Source organism: Balaenoptera physalus (genome assembly GCF_965194825.1).
Source record: "Balaenoptera physalus genome assembly, chromosome: 10".
In the NCBI taxonomy this organism is placed as follows: Eukaryota; Metazoa; Chordata; class Mammalia; order Artiodactyla; family Balaenopteridae; genus Balaenoptera; species Balaenoptera physalus.
In genome coordinates this window covers 100,732,013-100,758,419 of record NC_138889.1, presented here as the reverse complement: position 1 = coordinate 100,758,419, position 26,407 = coordinate 100,732,013, and the positions used below count along the sequence as shown (strand labels likewise).

The 26,407-nt window shown below is 39.6% G+C and overlaps 1 protein-coding gene, 1 long non-coding RNA gene and 1 pseudogene across 6 annotated transcripts in view; 2 read left to right on the top strand and 1 right to left on the bottom strand.

The window, feature by feature from the left end:
• The window catches only part of NUP160 (nucleoporin 160), a 59,695-nt gene that overhangs the window by 19,497 nt on the left and 13,791 nt on the right, over nucleotides 1–26,407 (top strand). For 2 of the 4 annotated variants that reach the window (XR_014268246.1, XM_082478332.1), the window contains exons 10-23: nucleotides 1,943–2,027; nucleotides 3,604–3,672; nucleotides 6,045–6,128; nucleotides 6,389–6,559; nucleotides 7,331–7,430; nucleotides 7,707–7,872; nucleotides 8,662–8,789; nucleotides 8,877–9,037; nucleotides 11,174–11,307; nucleotides 11,957–12,027; nucleotides 12,694–12,853; nucleotides 14,180–14,249; nucleotides 14,836–14,934; nucleotides 15,984–16,103. Coding sequence is in view for 3 of the 4 variants with exons in the window: in XM_082478332.1 (XP_082334458.1) it covers nucleotides 1,943–2,027; nucleotides 3,604–3,672; nucleotides 6,045–6,128; nucleotides 6,389–6,559; nucleotides 7,331–7,430; nucleotides 7,707–7,872; nucleotides 8,662–8,789; nucleotides 8,877–9,037; nucleotides 11,174–11,307; nucleotides 11,957–12,027; nucleotides 12,694–12,853; nucleotides 14,180–14,249; nucleotides 14,836–14,934; nucleotides 15,984–16,103 (1,618 nt within the window). In the remaining variant the exon portion in view is untranslated. Of the gene's footprint in view, nucleotides 1–1,942; nucleotides 2,028–3,603; nucleotides 3,673–6,044; nucleotides 6,129–6,388; nucleotides 6,560–7,330; nucleotides 7,431–7,706; nucleotides 7,889–8,661; nucleotides 8,790–8,876; nucleotides 9,038–11,173; nucleotides 11,308–11,956; nucleotides 12,028–12,693; nucleotides 12,854–14,179; nucleotides 14,250–14,835; nucleotides 14,935–15,983; nucleotides 16,104–26,407 lie in introns of those variants that run through there. The other 2 variants (XM_082478333.1, XM_082478334.1) reach the window with 2 other exon arrangements.
• Nucleotides 7–1,935, bottom strand: LOC309668487 (large ribosomal subunit protein eL30 pseudogene; annotated as a pseudogene). The gene has a single exon. The product of its transcript is annotated as a large ribosomal subunit protein eL30 pseudogene (transcript).
• Nucleotides 16,114–25,417, top strand: LOC309668493. The gene is made up of 2 exons (XR_014268255.1): nucleotides 16,114–20,399; nucleotides 20,765–25,417. It is a non-coding gene; the product is annotated as an uncharacterized lncRNA (long non-coding RNA).

The window sequence follows — 26,407 nt, the reverse complement described above, 5'->3', positions numbered from 1 at the left end:
GTACGGGTCCCTCCCCTCTGTCATCCTGCTTTACCCGAGCAAATTCATACTGAGAAAAGAAGGAGAGCTTTTTATGTAGAACAAAAGTCAAATGTTCACAGTTAAAGGATTCAGACCCGGGTTTGCCTATTTTCTGACATACCTTCTTTTTCATTTTTTGTTATTTCTTACCTATGATTTTAGGACAAAATAAGGATTCTTAGAGTTGGAATGAGGTGAAGAAAATACCGTCTTTTTTGGGAGAGATAGCACATAACCAGAATACGTCTTCTTTTTTTTTTTTAAACAAGCTCTGGCTGGTTTTATTAAAGAAAAGTTGTGCATGATTTACTTTTCACCAGTGTGTTCTGGCATGCTTCTAATGATATCAGAATCACCTGCATCAGTGATAGCCAGTGTGCATACACTATAGTATTTTCCACACGCTGTGCCCAGTTCAATATTGTTGCCACTGTAGTGATGGATACATGGCATAATACTCTATTTCAGATTTCCCCAAGGCTGGGCAGTTGTAGGCAAGGATGACCAGTTTCACTTTGCCTTGTGTGATCGTTTTCAAAGTCTTCTTGTATCCAAGCACATACTTTCCACTTTTCATAACAAGTTGGAGCCTAGAGTTGATCAACTCCAGCGGCTTTTTTGTCTTCCTTGCGGGCACCATGTTCCTGCCTGAGGTGCAGGACACCCCCAACTGAGAGCAGCTGCCAAGATGGCCAGGGAGCGAGAAAGGCCCCAAATGCTTCTAATCTGTGCATTTTCTTTGTTTCTATGCAAAGACTATTTCTGATACCCACAACTTCCAAAAGACACTGCAGCCCCTTTGGGGTCTCAGTTTCCTCATGAGATGAGAAGTAGATTGGACAAATACAGTGCCTCTCAAACTTTTTTTTAAAGCAGGAATCCCTTTTTTTTCAAAAGATAATAAACTCCAATATATAACAAAACCAGTATTTTATGAATATAAAATTATAACACAATTTAACATGTTGATAACTCTAATATTAGATATATTTGGAATATCTGATATTTTTAATGTACTTGATATTCATTTTAACATTTTTAATAGTTACAAAATACATTCAAAAACAAATTTTGAATCAAACACTTGTGTAGTCCCTGAAACACCTGTGGAGGATTCCCTGGGACATAGCTTGACGTCCCTGGAACTGCAGTTGACCCTCAAACAACATGGATTTGAACTGTGGGGGGTCCACTTAATACACAGATTGTTTTCAGTAGTAAATACTGCAGTACTGTTTGATCTGCAGTTGCTTGATTAAGTTATACATGGATTTTTGACTGCACAGAGGGTCGACACCTGTAACCCCCCCCCCATGTCGTTCAAGAGTCAACTGTAAACTAATTGAGCTCAAGGGGGTCTCTCATGACCCTATATTCTAGAATAGAATTCTAGGAGTGGTTGCCCCCAGACTGACCCTGAACCACACCTCAGAAGATAGAGAGTACTCCTTATAGATGGCATTCAAGCAAAGAATCTGTGGTCAGGTGAGAGTTTGAATCCTGGTTGTACAACTTACTAGCTGTGAGATACCCTAAACCTCACTTTTGACATCTTAAAAATGAGGGCAATGTATCCTTCAAAGAGTTATCGTAAGGTATACATGAATAGTATCTAGAATTGCACCTAGTATAATGTGTAGCATATGGTAAATGCAGAATGAAAGTTAGCTATTATTTGTAGATTTGTGTTTAGAGTTTTAATTTCGGGAAGGTGCCTATTAGAACAAGTAAGAGCACTTTTATAGTCCAGACTCTGCTATGAATATGTTTCTTTTTTTGGAAACTTTTTTAATAGAATTGATCAAGCAGTAGTTGCAGAGGTTCAGTGATGGGACCCTCCCTGCTCAAATACTGCCAACAACATAAGCTTCATTTTTATTCATCATCTTTATGTAGACTGATGTACTTTTTCTCTCTGTAGTAATGTTGCAGGTCAGTGGAATCCAGTTTTTATGCAGCCTCTGCCAGAGGAAGAAATCATTATCAGAGATGATCAAGACCCCAGAGTAAGCAATGCTAAAATCTTATGTAAGGAGATGATTTACCCTGATCATTAGTTTGAGAAGAACCGGTTGTATTAATAGAACTCTTTCAGCTGCAGATGAAAGAAACCCACCTCAAACTGACTTAAGCTGAATGTATTGGCTTGTGCTGCTGGGAAGTTCAGAGTTACCTGGTTTCAGCCATGGCTGGAACAATGCCTTCAGGGCTTGATCTCTCCTTTGTCTCAATTCTGCTTTCCTCCTTGTTGGGTTTATTGTCCGGCAGGCTTTCTGAGCAAGCTTGCCTTCTGTGAACTTAGCAACCCCAGGGGAAAGAGAGCACTTCTGTTCCAGGTCCTGGAGTTGACACTGGCCTGGCTTTAGTCATGTGCTAATTCCTGGCATAGTCACTCTGATCAGAAGGAATAGAATATTCTGGCTTGGCATGAGAAGCATGTCCAGCGTGGGCCTTGCTGTTGTGGAGGGTGAAGTCAGTTGGCTATGGGTATGGGAGGAATGGTTCTTCAGAGAAAGGTAAGGGATTTGTTAGTAAAAGAAGGGGAAATGGATTCTAGGCAGGCACAGACAGTAGGTGTCCACTATACTAACCATGTGAATATATGCATAAAAACTAGACATAAGAGGTATAAGCTATGACGAACATAACTTTAAAAGGTAATGCAATAGCAAAACAGGCCAATTTCCCTGTTTTTCAAGGACATCCTCAAGATAAATGGAAGAAAAACTTTCAGTTGATGCATTAATATTAAAATGAGATAAAGATTATGGGCTCCGGGTCTGAAACAATGACCCTTTGTAGGATTGGAAAACCCATTTTGAATATCTGAAATTGAATATTGCGAAATTTTTAATCCCAAGAGTTTATTGGCACTTAACTTTTGTCTAAAAGCCAAAATCACATGCTAATTACTAAAATTCTTGTTTTTCTCCATTTTGGTCATTTTATAAATATCTTCCCAGTAGAAGGAAAGAAACTTGAATGAAGGTCATCCAGGTTTGCTACTTATTGGCAAGTCTGGTTTATAAAATTTGGTCAAAATGAGACCATAGGCAGTATGAGACTTTCCATTTTGTTCTCTCTACTTCATTTCCCCACTTGTGAGAGCTTATTGCAGTTTTTTTTGTTTGTTTGTTACATATAATACCTATTACTATCAATTCCTTTTCTTTTATATGTAAACCATAAAATGAGTTCTTTTGTGGATGGTGTAGAAACCAGCTTAGTTTAATTATTCTCTTACCAGTGTTTATCACTAATAAACTAGATACAACTCTTGCATTTAAGATTGGCATTTGACAAGCTGTGTTTTCCAGTGGAACCCACTGAAGTGCACCATGAGGAATACGGCATTCTCAGTGTAGTACATCTAGTTGACTCAAAGACACTGCAGGCTTCACAGTGTGAAAATATATGACTGCTCTGCCGCTTGTTACTGCTCAAATGCTGAAGGGCAGAATTTCCACATTCATGTAATAGGAGTGCAGCCTTTGGTTTTAATGCGTTGAATTGTTCATTCAGATTTTTCCAAATTTTATCTTTTTTAGAATGATACTAATTCTTGTTTCAATGTTCTAACAGGAGATGTATTTGCAGAGTCTTTTTACACCAGGGCGATTCATTAATGCAGCTTTATGTAAAGCTTTACAGGTCAGTGAGAAAATATTTAGTGTTCATTTAAGATTCTCTTATTTTATTGCTATTATTATATAATTAATGATTACTATTAATTTTTGTTGTTTTGCATATACTAACACCAAACATAGTTTTGCAATTGTATATACATGTGTTTATAAATGCTATTGTAATTTTTTTAAATGTTCTTCCCATAAAAATAGCAAGAGTCCAGGCGGGGAGATAGGATTAAGGGCACTTTCCCAATGACTAGTGAAGCATGCCAGTAGTAAAAAGAGAAACTTGTACCTACACTATTGTAAAAAGATATACCATACTACACTGCATATACTCTCTATACTTGAAAGAAGTTTTCTTGGGTAGGTTTGATGGTACTGTTTTTACCCTTTTGTTAGTACAGTGAAGGTCTGACTTGGTTCAGGTTCAAGAAAATAATCTAAGCTTCAAAGTTACATGGTTTAAGAGATGCTTAACGTTTTCCAAAAGAATTCTTTACTTTAACGTCACTTAGGCTTCTTTAAATTGCTACTTAGCTTCATGAATTTAAAATGGAATAATCACTCGTAGAATTGAAAAGTTCCTTAGAATCTCCTGATCTGACCTCCCACACAAAGCAGAAATACCTTCTGAGGCTTCTCTGACAGACTGTTCAGCTTCTAGTTGTGTCTGCCTCCAGTGACAAGTCTCTCACCAGCTCTTTTGTGACTTACTGTTCAAAACTGTGCCACTTAAAAATTCAACCCTGGGAATTCCCTGGCAGTCCTGTGGTTAGGACGTGGCACTTTCACTGCCCGGGCCCAAGTTCAATCCCTGGTTGGGGAACTAAGATCCCACAAGCCGTGCAGTACGACCAAAAAAAAAAAAGTTCATCCCAATATTGGATCAAATTTAACCCCCCATCGTTTAGATGGCATCTTTCTTTGGGAGCTTCATAGAACATATCTCTTCTATAAAGCTACCCTTCAAATATTTTAAGAATCCTTCCATGTTATCTTTCTGCAGGCTAAAAATATACCCAGTTCCTTAACTTTCTCTCAGGTGATATGGTTTCCAGATCCTTGACTTTTCTTCTAGGTACATTCTTAAATACATGGCTATTCTGTGTTTTCTGTTTTCTCTCTAATAAAACTCCAGGATGACATGGTCATTTTCTTCTAAGGTATTATTTCTTTCATCTCATCAGCCCTTCTTTTTTTTTTTAATTTATTTATTTTATTTACTTATTTTTGGCTATGTTGGGTCTTCGTTGCTGCACGCGGGCTTTCTCTAGTTGGGGCAAGCAGGGGCTGCTCTTCGTTGCCGTGCGCGGGCTTCTCATTGCAGTGGCTTCTCTTGTTGCGGAGCATGGGCTCTAGGCGTGTGGGCTTCAGTAGTTATGGCTCACGGACTCTAGAGTGCAGGCTCAGTAGTTGTGGCGCACGGGCTTAGTTGCTCCGTGGCATGTGGAATCTTCCCAGGCCAGGGCTTGAACCTGTGTCCCCTGCATTGGCAGGCGGATTCTTAACCACTGCACCACCAGGGAAGCCCCAGCCCTTATTAACAGTAATCACATGTATGATTTCTCATGGTATCTCTTGCACACGGAGATATTGAATAATCAGTAAGGCGTTGCTCATAAGCTTTGCCTTAGGAGAATCATTCCCATTAGAGTGACCTACCCCACCACTACTCTAGCTCACCTTTGTGCCAGTCAGGATGTATATATTTGGCAACATCTTATATCTTCCTCCAGCTAAGCAATAGCCATTATGTTTCCTTTTGCTTTTTGTAATGATCCAGATGTACCCAATTATAATTCTTACAGATTCATGAGCTTCTACAGTTTATTCTGGACTATAGAAACTATTTCAAAGTTGCTATGATTTCACAATTAGAAGTTATTTGTACAGGACTTCCCTGGTGGCGCAGTGGGTAAGAATCCACCTGCCAATGCAAGGGACACAGGTTCAAGCCCTGGTCCGGGAAGATCCCACATGCCGTGGAGCAACTAAGCCCGTGCGCCACAACTACTGAGCCTGCACTCTAGAGCCCGCAAGCCACAACTACTGAAGCCCATGTGCCTAGAGCCCGTGCTCCACAACAGGAGAAGCTACCACAATGAGAAGCCCGCGCACCCCAAAAAAGAGTAGCCCCACTCACCACAACCAGAGAAGAGCCCACGGGCAGCAATGAAGACCCAACGCAGCCAGCCAGTCAATCAATCAATCAATCAATTTATAAAAAGAAATTATTTGCACAATGTTAAGAGTAAATGTGTGTTTCAGGCATGTCCAGTCTCTATTGTATAGTATATTACCTCAGTATCTTCTGACCTGGAGTATTTTTCATTCAGTTTTTAGTATTATGTGATACTCTAAAGTGTCTCTTTGTGCCTGTTTTATTTTTAGATTTTCTGTCGAGGAACTGACAGGAATTTAGATCTCTCCTGGAATGAACTAAAGAAAGAAGTTACTTTAGCTGTTGAAAGTGAGGTAAGGTTTGGGTAAAGAAAGAATGATAATTTCTTTCATCTCCCTATGGAGCAGATTGGTACTGAGAAACTGTTCAAATTGTTCATTGGACCTTGTTAGTAAGAAATATAAATGTCTAAACCTTTTAATTAGTCTATGGCATGTAATGCATAAGGGATATTCATTTGCCTATAGCTTAGTAAAATGATATTAAACAATTATGTTCTGGGGGGAGAAAGATCCCAAATGGTATCAAGAGTTTTTTTTTTTTTCGTTGCCAGCTCCAAGGAAGTGTAACAGAGTATGAATTTTCCCAGGAAGAGTTCCGAAATTTACAACAGGAATTCTGGTGCAAGTTCTATGCTTGTTGTCTTCAGTATCAAGAAGCCCTTTCTCATCCTCTTGCCCTACATTTGAATCCACACACAAACATGGTGTGCCTGCTGAAAAAAGTAAGAGAGCAGAAACATAACAGAAGAACTCCTTTAGACTGTTCAGTGGGTCTTTCAGAATGTAGTGCCTATTGTATATTGTAGTTAGCTTTTAGGATTTTGGTGGGTTTTTTGTTGGGCGTGGGTCCTAAAATTATAGTTCATTTTTGTTTAAATATTCTTCTGCATTATTTATACTTTTTTGCATCTTGTTTTTTATTGAAGTGATTTCTAATTTAAAAGTTACAAGAGTGATGCAGAGAACTTCTGTATACTCTTCAACCAGATTCACTGTTCATTAACTTCCATTGCTTTTTTTCTTTCTATAGATATGTTTTTTTCTTCCTGAGCCACTTGAGAGTTAGTTGTAAACATCATTCCCCTTAATCCTTACACATTTTAGTGTAAATGTATCTAAGCACAAGGGTATTCTTATATAACCACAGCACAATTTAAAGATCAGGCAGTTTGATATTGATATAATATTATACAGTTTATATTCAGATTTTACCAGTTGTGCTTACAATCTTTATTCTTGATCTGGGATCCAATCCAAGATCTTGCATATATTTAGTTGTCAGGTTTCTTTAGCTTAATCTCCAGCTGTTGTCAGCCTTTCTTTGTCTTTCATGACATTGACATTTTTTTGAAGACTACGCCTGTTGTTTGGTAGAGTGTCCCTTAATTTGGATTTGTCTGGGGTTAGCTCATGATAAGATTCAGGTCTCAACTATTTTTTATCTTTAAACATTCACTGAAAAAAAAATGTAACTGGAAGATTTGTATTTCCAGGGGTACCTGTCTTTCCTTGTGCCTTCCTCCTTAGTGGATCATTTATATCTCCTACCTGATGAGAATCTTTTGACAGAGGATGAGACAACCATATCTGATGGTAATAGTAATTGTTATGTCCGTATTTAAGCCCTTTCCGCCATGAACCCTATGCTTTCTTTCAAATGAATGCAGAAAACATTGATTTCCACTCTGATCTTTCCTGGCCAATTTACCACATTGTAGATATTTTCGGGGAAACTGAAGAGGCCTAAACATCTTTAAGACCTCAGATGGATACCTGGCATTTAATTATTAATATTTTAATTTAATATAATATTAGCTAGCAGCTCTTCATTGGCTTGAGACATGAATGTCAACTTTCTCTTGCTTATAGATGTGGATGTTGCTCGGGATGTCATATGTCTCATAAAATGCCTTCGGCTGATTGGAGAGTCAGTAACTATGGATATGTCAGTAATGATGGAAATGAGTTGTTACAACCTACAGTCTCCAGAAAAGGCAGCAGAACAGATTCTGGAAGATTTGATCACTATTGATGTGTAAGGAGAATTTAGGGTAAAGTCCATTTCCTAATGGAAATTTAGCAGTTCTTAGTGCCAAAATCAGGGGGTTTTTTTGTGTTTTTTTTTTAACAATTATTTATTTATTTATTTATTTATTTATTTATTTATTTATTTATTTATTTATTGGCTGCATTAGGTCTTCGTTGCAGTGCGTGGGTTTCTCATTGTGGTGGCTTGTTGCGGAGCACAGGCTCTAGAGCACGCAGGCTTCAGTAGATGCGGCGCATGGGCTCAGTAGTTGTGGCTCACGGGCTTAGTTGCTCCGCGGCATGTGGGATCCTCCCGGACCAGGGCCCGCACCCGTGTCCCCTGCATTGGCAGGCGAATTCTTAACCACTGCGCCACCAGGGAAGCCCCCAAAATCAGGTTTTTAATGTACACTCAAGTGTGTACAAAGTAGAGGCTTAAAGTTAAAGTGAGTTGCCATGATTCTAAGTAGGTATTTCAGCTTTTAAACAGAAAATCTAATACATGAATTCAGGTTTGGAAACAGATTCATGAATTATGGTCTGGCTATTAACTGAGCTATAAATTCTAAAATGTAAAAGTATTTTTCTCACATTCATTTTGTCTGTCATTTCCAAAAAACAAATGAGGGAAAATTTGCTACGTGGAGTATAAATCTCTTGTACACCAGAGTGAGTATCTCTGCTCCTTTATTGTATGGCTGGTTTTCCTGTTTCATAGGGCATTTAGCTTATATGGCATATGGAGTCTATCTTATATATTCTCGGTAGTAATAGGAGTTTTCTAATTTCCTTATAGAGACAATGTGATGGAGGATATTTGTAGTAAACTACAAGAGATTAGGAACCCAACCCATGCCATTGGACTTCTTATACGGGAAATGGATTATGAAACAGAAGTGGAAATGGAAAAGGGATTCAATCCAGGTAAATGACAAAACAACAGATGTACCTCTCTGATTTAGAGAAAACAGTGATACATTTACCTGTTTTGTTTTTTTTTTTTAATTACAGCTCAGCCTTTGAATATTCGAATGAATCTTTCCCAGCTCTATGGTAGTAGCACAGCAGGGCGTATTGTGTGCAGAAGTGTGTGTAAAATTGCCAGTACTCGCTTCCTCATCTGCCGAGACCTCTTGATCTTACAGCAGCTACTGATGAGGCTAGGAGATGCAGTAAGTACTACTTGAGGGAAAGCTTGTAACATCTGAAACCTCTTCTTGACCTACAGGCACATAGCAGAACGTCAGCTCTGAGAGCACGGAGACTTCTGTCTTTGTTCACTGCTCTATCCCCCATGCTTGGCCCTTAGTAGGTACTCTATAAATACATGTTGAATTAAGAATGAGTAAACATGATAACCTAAAATTACAGGTTAAGAACATATATGAAGCAGGTTGTTTTACTCTTAACCTTTGTATATATAATGGTGGGATAATTTCCTAGGGTGGCTCTCCCAAAATGTAGTATTATTAGTACAACTTTGGATGTGATAGCAGGGTACCATTTAATGTGGAGGAGAGAGGAAGAAGAAGAAAAAGAACTTCTCTTTCTCTGCAGTACGGGATTTACCCTAAGCAGTTTTAAGATTATAGAGTTTGTTTTGAGGGTCCTCCTAACTCCATTCTCTGCATCCTTTTCCATTGTATTCCCCTTAGGCCACCAGACTCTTGTTGCCATACCACTGCCCTCTTCTCCCCTGCTACTGAATGTTTTATGTTCAAAAATTACCTTTCTGCCCACTGTCAGAAGTCCCGTTTATCTCACTCATCTGAACCTGACAAGGAAGCAATCTAATTAAACTAATTCATGTTAATGTATAAATAACTGAAAGGCCTTTGGGGCCCCCAGGGATATTTATACTTTTTAAATCAGAATTTATTAACTCAAATACATTGCTAATGGCAGAATTTCAGGTAAAAATAAGGAAAAAACATTTAGGCAGATGATTTGTTTAGGACCACCAAGGAGAAACAGGAACCTTTCCTGAGAGTCTGCCACTTCGGGCAGCCCTTACTAACAAAGTTCTTTTTAATCTTTGTAGATTCTTCCATCTCTTCAGGTTTTGGAGGGTATTTTTGTTTGTTTGTTTGCCGCATGGCTTGCAGGATCTTAGTTCCCCAACCAGGGATTGAACCCAGACTCTGGCAGTGAAAGCCTGAGTTCTAACCACTGGACCACCAGGGAATTCATCTGTAATCTTCTACCCAATGATAACCACTATTACATTTTTTTTAAAAATATTTATTTATTTATTTATTTTGCTGCGCTGGGTCTTCGTTGAGGCATGCAGGATCTTTTAGTTGCTGCATGCGGACTCTTAGTTGCAGCATGCCTGCAGGATCTAGTTCCCCAACCAGGGATCAAAGCCAGGCCCCCTACATTGGAAGCGTGGAGTCTTACCCACTGGGCCAGGGAAGTCCCGCTATTTACATTTTGTTATACACCCATTTTTTTTCTCTGCAAATAGTTTTTAAATTTTATTAGAAAATTAGTATATGCTATATATTATTTTTTGGAATCTGGTTGTTTTTATTCTTCCTCTTTACAAATCTCACCAGCATGTTCACATGTTACTAAGTATTTTTATACAACATTATTTTTAATAGTTACCTACTATAATTTTAATTTATTCAACCAATCCTGTGGCCATCCAGGTTGTTGCCAGTTTTCCCCTTATAGATAGAACTTTCTGTACCCCTTTGACTATATCTCCAGGATGAATTCTAAGAACTAGAATTGATTGGTCATAAGTTAACGCACATTTTTTTTTTCCTTTCGGCCACGCCGCGTGGCATACGGATCTTAGTTCCCCGACCAGGGATCGATGAACCTGTGCACCCCACAGTGGAAGCGCGGAGTCTTAACCACTGGACCGCCAGAGAAGTCCCAAAGTTATGCACATTTTTAAAACTTTTGGTATTCTTGTAAAATTTTCCTCTAATGGTCATACCTATTTTTACCCAAGACCAGAAGCTTAAGAAAGGACTTAGATTTCCCTGTTACTCTTCTTGAGTCCTGAACCTACAGATTTAATGAAAGTTAAGCTGTTTGTTGTTGTTTTCTTTTTCACCATCAGCTCCCATGACATGGTGAGCTATTTTTTATTATTTTGTACTGTTAAATGGGTAGATATTTTTGCCACCTGCTACCCCAAAATGTAATACGTGTGTTGCTTTTATGTATGTGTGTGTGTTGCTTTTATGTATGCCCTTTGTAACTGTGTTTGTTATTTTATTTTACCTCCACCTGAACCTAAGAGTTATCATTACTAATTGCTATTTACTGTCTCACCCACCCACCCTGTATAGGTGATTTTGGGAGCTGGTCAGCTCTTTCAAGCTCAGCAAGACCTACTACATCGAACAGCTCCCCTACTCTTATCTTATTACCTCATTAAGTGGGGAAGTCAGTGCTTGGCAACTGATGTTCCAGTTGACACACTGTGAGTTTCATTGTTCTAATTATTTTAGAAATAAATTGTGAGCTTAATTATTTTTTCCATTGTCTGAAAGAAAAAAAATTTTTAAGTTATGCTATAGCAGTGATATGCCTTTAAAATTCAGAGCTTTCAGATACTTCATTTTATAAAGGTTAAAGGCAACTTCTAAGAATGAAAATAATAAATATATATTTATTATTATATATGTGTATGTATAATGCAAAGACAAATCCTGTTGAAGGCAGAATAATAAGATGAGGTCATGGGGAAGGTTAGACCACACATAAAAATGTGCTAGTTATTAAGGGTAGGCTGAGATTCTTTATAGCCAAAAGAAGAAAGAAAATTCAATATGTACCTACAAGACTCACATTTCAATTAGATAAGCCATTTTGTTTTTTCTGGCAAGGGAAAGATTTTCATGGCATGGAGGTCTTAAGAAATTTCTGCTCTGGCTTCTCATTGAAGGATCACTGAATGAAACGATGGGCAACAATCTAAACCATGGGTCATTTTCCAGATTTTTTTGTGCTTTCATGTGTAATTTGTTAATAAAATTGACAGTGTTCTTGATAGGCTAACTTGTTGAAGTAATGTTTAGCATAGGAGAATTTATTGAGCTGTTGTTTTTTTGTTTTCCTTTTCCTCACAGGGAGTCTAATCTTCAACATTTATCAGTACTGGAACTAACTGACTCTGGTGCTTTAATGGCAAATAAGTTTGGTAAGCATTTGATTTCAAGTTTGGCATTTATTGCATATTCATTAAAGTGGTCTTTTGCCACCTTTGCTTTGGAAAGGTCAGTTAGGCTGTGCTTTCACTTTGAGAGGGTACAAGCAAGCTGTGTCCTGAGACCTCTGGTTGTGACAAGAGGTTTGTGCAGGTGTAACCCTAGATCAGACATAAATGAAGGGTATTGCATGTGTTTATATGCACTGCTGCTTTTCCATTGTATATTGACACTCCAGTGATTAATTCAACAAAATCTTTTTTTTAATTTGCGAAGTTCATATAGCTTTTGTAATCTTGTCTTCATCAGCAAATATTCAAAAGGAGCCCTCTCTCATGCGTGAGAACCATTCTGGAGAATTTATTTTCTATTGTTTTGGTATAAAACTTAGAATCTTAGGACTGTACTTACTGGAAACACTTTCTAGAGAAAAGGAATGACTACAATGTTAAGTGGTTTTTTTATTGCATTTATATAGTACTTCATAGTTTACAGATTGCTTTTATTTATATTGGCATTGATTACACCAGTGATGCATTTTATATTTGAAATAAAAAATGTTCTTTGTTACAGGCATAAAATGAATCGGTAGACTGTCTTAATTGAAAATTGATACTACTATCACAAGTTGGTGACTGTTAAAACTTTTTATTTTTAAGTATCTAGCCCTCAGACAATTGTGGAGTTATTCTTCCAAGAAATTGCAAGAAAACACATTATATCTCATCTGTTCTCTCAACCAAAGGCACCTCTAAGCCAGACTGGGTTGAACTGGCCTGAGATGATTACTGCAATTACCAATTATTTATTGCAGCTTTTGTATCCTTTCATTTAAAAGCCAGTTGAATGGTTTCTTTTACCCAAATAGTCTAAGATTCAGTAATATTCTGCCTGTGTAATGAAGATTTTTAATGAGGTTGGGTGCTTATCCCCCCAACAAGAGATGATATTTATTTTCAGATATCCCAACTTTTATTTTCTTTTAATTTGTTTTTTTGCTCAGGAGTTGAGCCAGATTTTATTGGTGCACACACATTTGATACCTAGATCTCTCTTGTTTTTTTTTTTTTATAATTTATTTATTATTTTATTTTTTAATTTTTGGCTGCGTTGGGTCTTTGTTGCTGAACGCGGGCTTTCTCTCGTTGCGGTGAGCGGGGGCTACTCTTCGTTGCGGTGCGTGGGCTTCTCATCACAGTGGCTTCTCCTGTTGTGGAGCACGGGCTCTAGGGTGTGCTGGCTTCAGTAGTTGTGGCTCACGGGCTCCAGAGTGCAGGCTCGGTAGTTGTGGCACACGGGCTTAGTTGCTCCGCGGCATGTGGGATCTTCCGGGCCAGGGCTTGAACCCGTGTCACCTGCATTGGCAGGCAGATTCTTAACCACTGCGCCACCAGGGAAGCCCTAGATCTCTTTTAAAACATACATTCATCAAATATTTATTGAACGGCTCTGTATGCCAGGCGCTGTGTTAGGTACTGTGTATCCACTGGCATAGTATGCTTGTGCAATATACTAGCTAGAATTAGAAGTGACCACCCAGGGATGAAATACATGCTTTAGTCCATTGTTAATTGAGCTCTAATCTAGGTGACTAGGTTCCTAGTATCTAACCTTTCCACTATGCTTGTCTAACATTAAAGTTACATAATTACGTAGAAAGGACGTGTGCCATGCCACCTTCCCTTTACCTTTTTTTTAACAAATTAATTAATTTTAAAAAAATTTTTATTTCTGGTTGCAGTGGGTCTTCATTGCTGTGCGCGGGCTTTCTATACTTGCGGCAAGCGGGGGCTACTCTTTGTTGTGGTGCGTGGGCTTCTCACTGTGGTGGCTTCTCTTGTTGCAGAGCATGGGCTGTAGGCGTGCAGGCTTCAGTAGTTGTGGCTCGCGGGCTCTAGAGCGCAGGCTCAGTAGTTGTGGTGCAGGGGCTTAGTTGCTCCGTGGTATGTGGGATCTTCCCAGAACAGGGCTCGAACCCGTGTCCCCTGCGCTGGCCGGCGGATTCTTAACCACTGCGCCACCAGAGGAGCCCCTCTTTACCTTCTTTTTAAAAATTAAGCCATTTCATGGAGTTTGATGCCTAACATGTATTGATATATTTAAGTTTTGCCAAAACAGTAAATAATCTCCTTAACCAAAGACTAGATGGCCTAGCAATCCTGGTTGCCTCTTTCTAGAATGTTTGATGGGAAATTGTCAGTATGTACAATTGCAGGTGAGTACTGTTGAACATTTCAGGACAGTCATTCTTGTAAAGATTGGGATTTCTGGGACTTTCTTCTTTGTAAATGTTTCCTGCATTTTAATTGGGCTGATAGTAAGAACCACAATAATGTACACTCATTTACACTGAAACATACCCCAGAGAGATTTTCTTTACTTCCCTCTTGGCAGTTATCATTCCTAACAATTTTTTATAGAGTATTTCTTTGTTAGTTCTCTTTATTGCATCTCTTTATAGTAAGAAAACATACCATTGTCTTCATATAAATCCTTCACTGGAATCTGGTCAGTTGAACCAGTAAATACCAAAAGTTGGAAAATTGCTAAGATGGAAAGTGCATGTTTGTTTACATGTGTTAGTGTTACTGCAGTCCTGTTTGCTTTCTTAGAGTGTCTAATAACCTAGTATAAGAATGGATTAACAGGATTCGGTTTTAATCTCCAGATGATTTCTGGAAATACGACTTTTTTGTGTTGATTGACCACTATCTTCTCTCCCTCTGTGAAGAACTTGGAAATGAGTATCTCCTTAAGGAATATTTATTCTCTAATCAGAAAACATCTTTTATGCCTTTAAGGATTATATTCAACTGCTACATCCCTGGTGTCAAGTCAATGTTGGTTCCTGTCGATTTATGCTGGGACGGTGCTACCTGGTTACAGGAGAGGGACAGAAGGTAAACTGCATTTGAAAGATGAGCAAACCTTAGTGCAAGGAGAGCATTTAGCTTCCATCTAAGTGAGAGAACGGGAGGCACAGAATCCTCCAGATAAAGATACAGAAGACTAATAGTGCCAACAAGGGGCATGATATACCTGTGGGGACCGTTTAGCTTCATGTACTTTGCAGATTACTTAGGACACAGGAAAATATGAAGAAGAAAACATTAAAACCTTCCTGCCCCTGTGCAGGTATTTTTAGGGATGCATTTTTGCAAATAAAATTTATTTCTCAATTACACTTTTTATTGTATCTTTTTTTTTTTTTTAATTTATTTTTGGCTGCGTTTGGTCTTCGTTGCTGCGTGGGTTTCTCTAGTGGTGGCGAGCGGGGGCTGCTCTTCGTTGCGGTGCACGGGCTTCTCATTGCAGTGGCTTCTCCTGTTGCAGAGCAAGGGCTCTAAGCTCAGTAGTTGTGGCTCGCAGGCTCTAGAGCGCAGGCTCAGTAGTTGTGGCACACGGGCTTAGTTGCTCTGCGGCATGTGGGATCTTCCGGGACCAGGGCTTGAAACCGTGTCCCCCGCATTGGCAGGCGGATTCTTAACCACTGCACCACCTGGGAAGTCCTATATCTTTTTTTTATGCTGGTTTTCTTCCCATTATGGTAGTTTACATTTCTAATTTTTTCTTGACATCCTGTTATGGAGCTTTTCAAACATAAAGAAAAGTTCAAAGACTTTCATACTAAACAATCATATACCCCCCACTCAAATTCTACAATTGTTAACATGTTGCTACAGTTGGTGTATCACATTTATCCATCAATTTTCTTGTTAAAGTTTACTTTTTAACTAACAGCATTTAAGTTAAAAAGTTAGATAAATTAAAGGAAATATTAAATAATGCATCAGAGAATTTAGATATGACAGAAACTGCAAATGCAGTCAATGATCTTAAATAATTTTATTTCTTTTTTGGTTTTCCTTGGTACAAGAACCCTTGACTTATAGCACCTAGAAGTGGAACAGTCTATCATAAGTCATTTTGTATTCTTCTATTTTTCCAGGCTCTGGAATGTTTCTGCCAGGCAGCATCTGAAGTGGGCAAAGAGGAATTCTTAGATCGCTTGATCCGTTCAGAGGATGGGGAGATTGTGTCCACCCCCAGGCTGCAGTATTATGATAAGGTATATTCTGTCATGGTTTTGTCCTTCTTACACCACCCTGTGTACAAATGTAACAGGGCAGGGGTGGCAGATAAATTAGGAGTTTGGTATTAACATATACACACTACTATATATAAAATAGATAAACAACAAGGACCTACTGTATAGCACAAGGAACTATACTCAATATCTTGTAATAACCTATAATGGAAAAGAATCTGAGAAAGAATATGAATATATAGATATAGATAAATATGTATAACTGAATCACTTTGCTATACACTTGAAACTAATACAACATTGTAAATTAACTATACTTCAGTTTAAAAAAATGTATCTGAAATACATAAGTTTGGTATTTGGGGAGAAAAATAACATAAAAATTTAATCACTCCCTCCCTGAATCTCCAAGTGAAGAGAAAAATGAATTTGCCTAGAGAAATTGAAGAAACATATATTTTTAAATTTGATATATGTTTTTTTTGTTTTTTCTTTTTTTTTTTATTTGGTTGCACTGGGTCTTAGTTGCAGCAGGAGGGCTCCTTACTTGCGGCATGCATGTGGGATCTAGTTCCCTGACCAGGGATTGAACCGTGGCCTCCTGCATTGGGAGCATGGAGTCTTAACCACTGCGCCACCAAGGAAGTCCCTGATAAATGTTTTTAACTTAAATGAAATTCCCATCATGATATCATCTTGTTAGCTCTGTCATCATTAGAACTTTATTACTTAGTATTCATCTTGCTGATATCTCAAAGAATTAACTTGTAATGCTGTATTTAGCCTTAGTTTGTGATTTAGCCCTGGGTACCCCTCCTGACCTTTTTTTCCTTCTACTCTTTCCTCTGGTCACTCACTCAGCTATAACAGTAGTGGCCTTCTTACTGTCTCATAGAAGCCAACCACATACTCTATTCCCTTCAGGACCTTTCTCCCTGCTCTTCCTCATCCTGGAATGCTCTTCCTCCAGGTACTCAGGTTTCTAATGCCCTCATTTCATTCAGGTCTCTGCTGCTGTGTCACCTCCTGAGAGTTCCTCCCTGCCTTGCCTACGAAGAAGCAGAGTAGCTGTCGTGCACGTGCTCTCCTGCACACCTGCTCCTTCTCTCCCTTAGTGCACAGTGAGGTGCTGTGGGCAGTCTCTCTCCTTGCCCCGCTTTATTTTTCCTTCTGACATTTAGCCATGCTTGATGTTATATTTTAGATTCTATGTTATTTTTTTTTTCACATCTTTATTGGAATATAAATGCTTTACAGTGTTGTGTTAGTTTCTGCTGTACAAAGTGAATCAACGGTATGTATACATATATCCCCATATCCCCTCCCTCTTGAGCCTCCCTCCCACCCTCCCTATCCTGTCCCTCTAGGTCGTCACAAAGCACTGAGCTGATCTCCCTGTGCAATGAAGCTTCCCAAGAGCCATCCATTTTACTTTTGCTACTGTATATATGTCAATGCTACTCTCTCACTTCATCCCAGCTTCCCCCCCCTCCACCGGTGCCCTCAAGTATGTTCTCTACGTCTGCGTCTGTATTCCTGCCCTGCCGCTAGGTTCATCAGTACCGCTTTTTAAAACTCCATATATATGCATTAGCATACGGTATTTGTTTTTCTCTTTCTGAGTTACTTCACTCTGTATGACAGATTGTTGGTCCATCCACCTCACTACAAATAACTCAATTTCGTTCCTTTTTATGGCTGAGTAATATTCCATTGTATACATGTGCCACATCTTCTTTATGCAGTCATCTGTCGATGGACATTTAGGTTGTTTCCATATCCTGGCTATTGTAAATAGTGCTGCAATGAACATTGTGGTATGTGTCTCTTTTTGAATTATGGTTTTCTCAGGGTATATGCCCAGTAGTGGGATTGCTGGGTCATATGGTAGTTCTATTTTTAGTTTTTTAAAGAACCTCCATACTGTTCTCCATAGCGGTTGTATCAATTTACATTCCCACCAACAGTGGAGGAGGGTTCCCTATTCTCCACACCCTCTCCAGCATTTATTGTTTGTAGATTTTTTAATGATGGCCATTCTGACCAGTGTGAGGTGATACCTCATTGTAGTTTTGATTTGCATTTCTCTAATGATTAGTGATGTTGAACATCTCTTCATGTGTTTGTTGGCCATCTGTATGTCTTCTTTGGAGAAATGTCTATTTAGGTCTTCCGCCCATTTTTGGACTGGGTTGTTTGTTTTTTCATATTGAACTGCATGAGCTGCTTGTATATCTTGGAGATTAATCCTTTGTCTGTTGCTTCGTTTGCAAATAATTTCTCCCATTCTGAGGGTTGTCTTTTTGTCTTGTTTATAGTTTCCTTTGCTCTGCAAAAGCTTTTAATTTTCATTAGGTCCCGTTTGTTTATTTTTGTTTTTATTTCCATTACTCTAGGAGGTTGGTCAAAAAGGATCTTGCTGTGATTTACATCATAGAGTGTTCTTCCTATGTTTTCCTCTAAGAGTTTTATAGTGTCTGACCTTACATTTAGGTCTTTAATCCATTTTGAGTTTGTTTTTGTGTATGGTGTTAGGGAGTGTTCTTTTTTTTTTTTTTTGGCTGCATTGGGTCTTCGTTGCTGCACACGGGCTTTCTCTAGTTGCGGTGAGCGGAGGCTACTCTTCCTTGTGGTGTGAGGGCTTCTCATTACGGTGGCTTCTCTTGCAGAGCACGGGCTCTAGGCGCGTGGGCTTCAGTAGTTGTGGCACACGGGCTCAGTAGTTGTGGTTCGTGGGCTCTAGAGCACAGGCTCAGTAGTTGTGGCGTACGGGCTTAGTTGCTCCATGGCATGTGGGATCTTCCCAGACCAGGGATTGAACCCATGTCCCCTGAACTGGCAGGCGGATTCTTAACCACTGCGCCACCAGGGAAGTCCAGGAGTGTTCTAATTTCATTCTTTTACATGTAGCTGTCCAGTTTTCCCAGCACCACTTATTGAAGAGGCTGTCTTTTTCTCCATTTTCTATTCTTGCCTCCTTTATCAAAGATAAGGTGACCATATGTGTGTGGGCTTTCTGTCGTGTTGCATTGATCTATATTTCTGTATTTGTGCCAGTACCAAACTGTCTTGATTACTGTAGCTTTGTAGTATAGTCTGAAGTCAGGGAACCTGATTCCTCCAGCTCTGTTTTTCTTTCTCAAAGATTGCTTTGGCTATTTAGGATCTTTTGTGTTTCCATACAAATTGTAAAATTTCTTGTTCGAGTTCTGTGAAAAATGCCATTGGTACTTTGAGAGGGATTGCATTGAACCTGTAGATTGCTTTGAGTAGTATAGTCATTTTCACAATGTTGATTCTTCCAATCCAGGAGCATGGTATATCTCTCCATCTGTTTATGTTATCTTTGATTTCTTTCATCAGTGTTTTATAGTTTTCTGAGTACAGGTCTTTTGCCTCCTTAGGTAGGTTTATTCCTAGGTATTTTATTCTTTTTGTTGTGATGGTAAATGGGATTGTTTCCTTAATTTCTCTTTCTGATCTTTCGTTGTTAGTGTACAGGAATGCAAGAGATTTCTGTGCATTAATTTTGTATCCTGCAGCCTTACCAAATTCATTGATTAGTTCTAGTAGTTTTCTGGTGGCATTTTTAGGATTCTCTATGTATAGTATCATGTCATCTGCAAACAGTGACAGTTTTACTTCTTCTTTTCCAATTTGTATTCCTTTTATTTCTTTTTCCTCTCTGATTGCTGTGGCTATGACGTCCAATACAATGTTGAATAATAGTGGCGAGAGTGGACATCCTTGTCTTGTTCCTGATCTTAGAGGAAATGCTTTCAGTTTTTCACCATTGAGAATGATGTTTGCTGTGGGTTTGTCGTATGTGGCTTTTATTATGTTGAGATAGGTTCCCTCTGTGCCCATTTTCTGGAGAGTTTTCATCATAAATGGGTGTTGAATTTTGTCAAAAGCTTTTTCTGCATCTATTAAGATGATCATATGGTTTGTATTCTTCAATTTGTTAATATGGTGTATCACATTGATTGTTTTACATATATTGAAGAATCCTTGCATCCCTGGGAAAAATCCCACTTGATCATGGTGTATGATCCTTTTAATCTGTTGCTGGATTCTGTTTGCTAGTATTTTGTTGAGGATTTTTGCATGTGTTCATCAGTGATATTGGTCTATAATTTTCTTTTTTTGTGATATCTTTGTCCGGTTTTGGTATCAGGGTGATGGTGGCCTCGTAGAACGAGTTTGGGAGTGTTCCTCCCTCCACAATTTTTTGGAAGAGTTTGAGAAGGATAGGTGTTAATTCTTCTCTAAATGTTTGATAGAATTCACCTATGAAGCCATCTGTCCTGGAGTTTTGTTTGTTGGAAGATTTTTTTTTTTTTTTTTAATGGGGGAGCAGGATTTTTATTTTTTATTTTTTTAAGAAATTCACGTTCTTTTATTTATTTATTTACTTATTTATGACTGTGTTGAGTCTTCGTTTCTGTGCGAGGGCTTTCTCTAGTTGCGGCAAGTGGGGACCACTCTTCATCGCGGTGCGTGGGCCTCTCACCATCGCGGCCTCTCTTGTTGCGGAGCACAGACTCCAGACGCACAGGCTCAGCAATTGTGGCTCACGGGCCCAGTTGCTCCGTGGCATGTGGGATCTTCTCAGACCAGGGCTTGAACCCGTGTCCCCTGCATCGGCAGGCAGATTCTCAACCACTGCACCACCAGGGAAGCCCTGTTGGAAGATTTTTAATTACAGTTTCAATTTCACTACCTGTGATTGGTCTGTTTATATTTTCTAGTTCTTCCTGGTTCTATCTTGGAAGGTTGTACTCTTCCAAGAATTTGTCCATTTCTTTCAGGTTATCCATTTTATTGGCTTATAGTTGCTTGTAGTAGTCTCTTATGATCTTTTGTATTTCTGTGGTATCAGTTCTAACCTCTCCTTTTTCATTTCTGATTTTATTGATTTGCGTCCTCTCCCTTTTTTTCTTGATGAGTCTGGCTAAAGGTTTATCAATTTTGTTTATCTTCTCAAAGAACCAGCTTTTAGTTTTATTGATCTCTGGTATTGTTTTGTTTCTGTTTCATTTATTTCTGCTCTGATCTTTATGATTTCTTTCCTTCTACTAATTTTGGGTTTTCTTTGTTCTTCTTTTTCTGGTTGCTTTAGGTGTAAGGTTAGATGTTTATTTGAGATTTTTCTTGTTTCCTGAGGTGAGCTTGAATTGCTATGAACTTCCCTCTTAGAACTGCTTTTGCTGCATCCCATAGGTTTTGGATTGTTGTGTTTTCGTTGTCATTTGTTTCTAGGTATTTTTTGATTTCCTCTTTTATTTCTTCAGTGGTCTCTTGGTTATTTAGCAGCGCACCGTTTAGCCTCCATGTGTTTGTGTTTTTTACTGTTTTTTCCTGTGATTGATTTCTAATCTCATAGCGTTGTGGTCAGAAAAGATGCTTGATACAATTTCAGTTTTCTTAAATTTTCCAAGGTTTGATTTGTGACCCAAAATGTGATCTATCCTGGAGAACATTCCGTGTGCACTTGATAAGAAAGTGTATTCTTCTGCTTTCAGGTGGAATGTCCTAAAAGTATCAATTAAGTCTAGCTTGTCTGTTGTGTCACTTAAAGCTTGTGTTTCCTTATTTATTTTCTGTCTGGATGATCTTTCTATTGGTGTAAGTGGGGTGTTAAAGTCCCCCACTTATTGTGTTACTATCGATTTCTCCTTTTATGGTTGTTAGCATTTGCCTTATGTACTGAGGTGCTCCTATGTTGGGTGCATAAATATTTATAATTGTTATGTTTTCTTCTTGGATCAATCCCTTGATAATTATGTAGTGTCCCTCCTTATCTCTTATAACAGTCTTTATTTTAAAGTCTATTTTATCTGATGTGAGTATTGCTACTCCAGCTTTCTTTTGATTTCATTTGCATGGAATATCTTTTTCCATCCCCTCACTTTCAGTCTGTACGTGTCCTTAGGTCTGAAGTGTGTCTCTTGTAGACAGCATATATAAGCGTCTTGTTTTTGTATCCATTCAGCCAGTCTGTGTCTTTTGGTTGGAGCATTTAATCCATTTACATTCAAGGTGATTATCGATATGTATGTTCCTATTACCATTTTCTTAATTGATTTGGGCTTGTTTTTGTGCGTCTTTTTCTTCTCTTGTGTTTCCCGCTTAGAAAAGTTCCTTTAGCATTTGTTGTAAAGCTGGTTTGGTGGTGCTGAATCCTCTTAGCTTTTGCTTGTCTGTAAAGCTTTTGATTTCTCCATCAAATCTGAATGAGATCCTTGCTGGGTAGGATAATCTTGTAGGTTTTTCCCTTTCGTCACTTTAAATATGTCCTGCCACTCCCTTCTGGCTTGCAGAGTTTCTGCTGAAAGATCAGCTGTTAACCTTATGGGGATTCCCTTGTATGTTATTTGTTGCTTTTCCCTTGCTGCTTTTAACATTTTTCTTTGTAATTAATTTTTGATAGTTTGATTAATATGTGTCTCGGAGTGTTTCTCTTTGGGTTTATTCTGTATAGGACTCTCTGCGCTTCCTGGTGTTGATTGACTATTTCCTTTCCCATGTTAGGGAAGTTTTCAACTATAATCTCTTCAGATATTTTCTCAGACCCTTTCTTTTCCTCTTCTTCTTCTGGGACCCCTATAATTCGAATGGTGGTGTGTTTAATGTTGTCCCAGAGGTCTCTGAGACTGTCCTTAGTTCTTTTCATTCTTTTTTCTTCTGCTCCCTGGCAGTTATTTCCACCATTTTATCTTCCAGCTCACCTATCTGTTCTTCTGCCTCAGTTATTCTGCTATTGATTCCTTCTAGAGTATTTTTAATTTCAGTTATTGTGTTGTTCATCACGGTTTGTTTGCTCTTTAGTTCTTCTAGATCCTTGTTGAATGTTTCTTGTATTTTCTCCATTCTGTTTCTGAGATTTTGGATCATCTTTACTATCATTACTCTGAATTCTTTTTCAGGTACGTTGCCTATTTCGTCTTCATTTACTTGGTCTTGTAGGTTTTTACCTTGCTCCTTTGTGTGTAACATATTTTTTTGTCATTTCTTTTTGTTTGTTTGTTCTTTGATGGGTGGGGCTGTATTCCTGTCTTACTGGTTGTTTGGCCTGAGGCATTCAGCACTGGAGTTTGCAGGCAGTCGGGTGGAGCCAGGTCTTGGTGCCTAGATGAGACCTCCTGGAGGCCTCACTCCGATTCATATTCCTTGGGGTCTGAGGTTCTCTGTTAGTCCAGTGGTTTGGACTCAGAGCTCCCACCACAGGAGCTTGGGCCCGACCTCCAGCCTGGGAACCTAGATCCCACAAGCCGTGTGGCATGGCCAAAAACAATTAAAAAAATAAAAAGGAGCAATACAATAATAAAGAATAAAAAACAAAATAAAATTAGAAAGATAAAAAATATATTAGGAAAAATAGAAATATAATTGAAACAATTGCAACAAGGTAAAATAAAACCATAACAGAAAAAAGAAAAAAGGTGGGGGGAGGGAACAAGCCAAAAGGAGCAGAACAATAACAAAGTATAAAGAATAAAATAAAATTAGAAAAATAGAAGATTTATTAGAAAAAGTAAAAATATAAATGAATCAATAAGGTAAAACAGAACCCCAATCTAAAAGAGGAGAAAAGAAGAAAAGAAAAAAAAAAAAAGCCTTGGCTATGGGGGAAGAGTTTAGGTGGGGATGGAACTTAGGCAGCGGCGGGGTTTAGGGTAGGGCGGGACCTAGGCGGGTGGGGGGGTGACATCTGAGCATGGGGCAGGGCATAGGCTTAGGACCCGCGCGGCTGGAAAAGGCCTTGGGGGTGAGGCCTAGCCAGGGTGACGTTCAGTTGTGGGGCAGGGCCTCTGCTTAGGACATGCGTGGAAGGGGAGTGGCAGCACCTCCCCAGGAGGGCCTCTGGAGTGTGGGGTTCAGGAGTTTGGAGTAACGCCTTGGGTGAGGGTGTGTGGGTGGGGTTTAGGCCCGGCGTGTTGGAGGGGGTCTCAGAGGGGGTCTCCGAGTGTAGAGGTGGGGCTCTGGGTGGGGTGTAGGGGTGGGGCTTGGGCTCTGTGCTGCAGGAGGGAGGCTCCCCGGGAAGAGGATTGGGCCCCAGAGCCCAACAGGCTCTCCGGTGCCTAAGTGGACAGGGAAAGTGCTGGCCGTGTTCCCTTCCATTCCTCTGTGCCCCCCTCTCCCCCCACGGTCTCCCCCAGGGTCTCCCCCATCACTGCTGGACCCCTAACCGTGGGTGGGTCCCACTGGGTGTAGGAACTCCTCCCCTCCCCCAGCCGCCCCCCAGGGGTGCCAGTCCCATAGATCCAGCCTTTACTTTTGCTCCCGCTTCCCTCCCTCCCACTCCCTCAGGACCCGCGCAGCTGGAGGGGGCCTAGGTGGGCAGAAGATCAGGCCCAGATCTCAGCAGGCTCCCGGGGGCCCAGGTGGGCAGGGAAACCTGGCCACTCTCCCTTTTGATCCTCTGCCCTCCTAATGGTTCACCAATTTCCCCCGTCGGGTGTGGGATCCCTCCCCCTTCCCCAGGCGCCCCTCAGGGGCGCCAGTCCTGTCCCGCCTCCACTTCTCCTCCCCCCTCACTCCCCCCCACTTCCCACATCCTACCCGGTCGCTGGGGGTTCCTCCCATCCCCTTAGATGTCCGTGGTCCCCCACCGGTTCCTGTAGGTGCCCTAGTTGTGCGGAGACACAAATTCCGCGTCCTCCTAGTCTGCCATCTTGACTCTGCCCCTAGATTCTATGTTATTTGTTTATCTGGATTTCCTACCAAAAAGTAAATGCAACAAGAGCAGGCTTCACAGTTTGTTCATTGCTTGTTAAAGAGATAAATGAATTTTTACGGAAGTAGATTTGTAACACTTAATAACCCTCTGCCATTCTACTAATGAGAAAATTATTTCGAATTTTAAGTAAAGATTTTTAATCTGAGGCCAGATAGGTTTGAGCTATCAATACATCCCCTGAAAATACGTGCAAAGCGTTTTTTTCTGTGGAGACGCTCCATAGTTTTCATCACTGAAAAAAAAAAACATAAAAAAAATCACTGCTCCAGTGGACTCACTCACAGAAGAAATAAATTAAGATGTGCTAATGTTTACTATCAGGATTGACTCTGGTGCCCTTATTTGGTCCTTTCACCAGGTGGTCATTTGTCACTTAGTCTTGAGGTCGGCATCTGAGGGAAGAGTGAGTCACAGCGAGGGGCGGGGTTGCAGAGTGGCACTCTCGCTCATCCACTTGATTTCAGTATGTTGGCATGGTTAAGCTGATTTACACATTATATTGCTTAATTGTAATGAAAATGACCGGAAAAAAAAAAGAATGTGTATATATGTATAACTGAATCACTTTGCTGTACGGCAGTAATTAACACATTGTAAATCAACTATCCTTCAATTAAATAAATAAATAAATAAAATTTTAAAATAATGAAAATCACCTTCACAGTATGGACTTGGCTTTTAAAAATTCCTGTGAAGGGACTTCCCTGGTGGTCCAGTGGTTATGACTCCACACTGCCAATGCAGGGGGCGTGGGTTCGATCCCTGGTTGGGGAACTAAGATCCCACATCCTGTGCATGGTGTGGCCAAAAAAAAAAAAAAAAAAATTCCTGTGAAGCAGCCAGATTGAATATAATATTAACAAAGTACATACGAACAAATGAGGATAAGACAGGGCTGGCATTCCTACGTTTGATATAGGCTCTTCATCAAACACATTGCAAGGTAAAAACAATGACGGTCTATAATCAGGTCTGAGAATCAGCCAGAAACAATTGAGCTTTTCAAGAATGCCACTTTAAAATCTAACTAAGTGTACCTTGAATTAAAATGTCAATTCAAGATAGTAGGAAGCCATGCAAATAATCAAGGCATCCCGATCACCTGTGGTGGAGTATAAATTGGTTACAGCCACTTTGGAAAACTTTTTACCTACTGGCTCCAATCTTTGACATGCCCTCTGACCCAGTAATTACAATTTTAAATATATACGGAAAGATATACTTGTTTACCAAAAGAGATATGTATGTATGTTCCAAGCAGCGTGTCATAAAAGTCAGGTACTAGAAACAATCCAAGTGTCCATTAACAGAATGGATCAATGGATTATAGTATATTCTTTCAATGGACTACAACACAGCAATGAAATGAATTGCTGAATGAAATAACATAGATCAGTCTTACAAACATGTTAAGCAAAAGCAGGCAGACAGGGCTTCCCTGGTGGCACAGTGGTTAAGAATCCATCTGCCAATGCAGGAGACACGGGTTCAAGCCCTGGTCTGGGAAGATCCCACGTGCCGTGGAGCAACTAAGCCCGTGCACCACAACTACTGAAGCCCGCACGCCCTAGTGCCCCTGCTC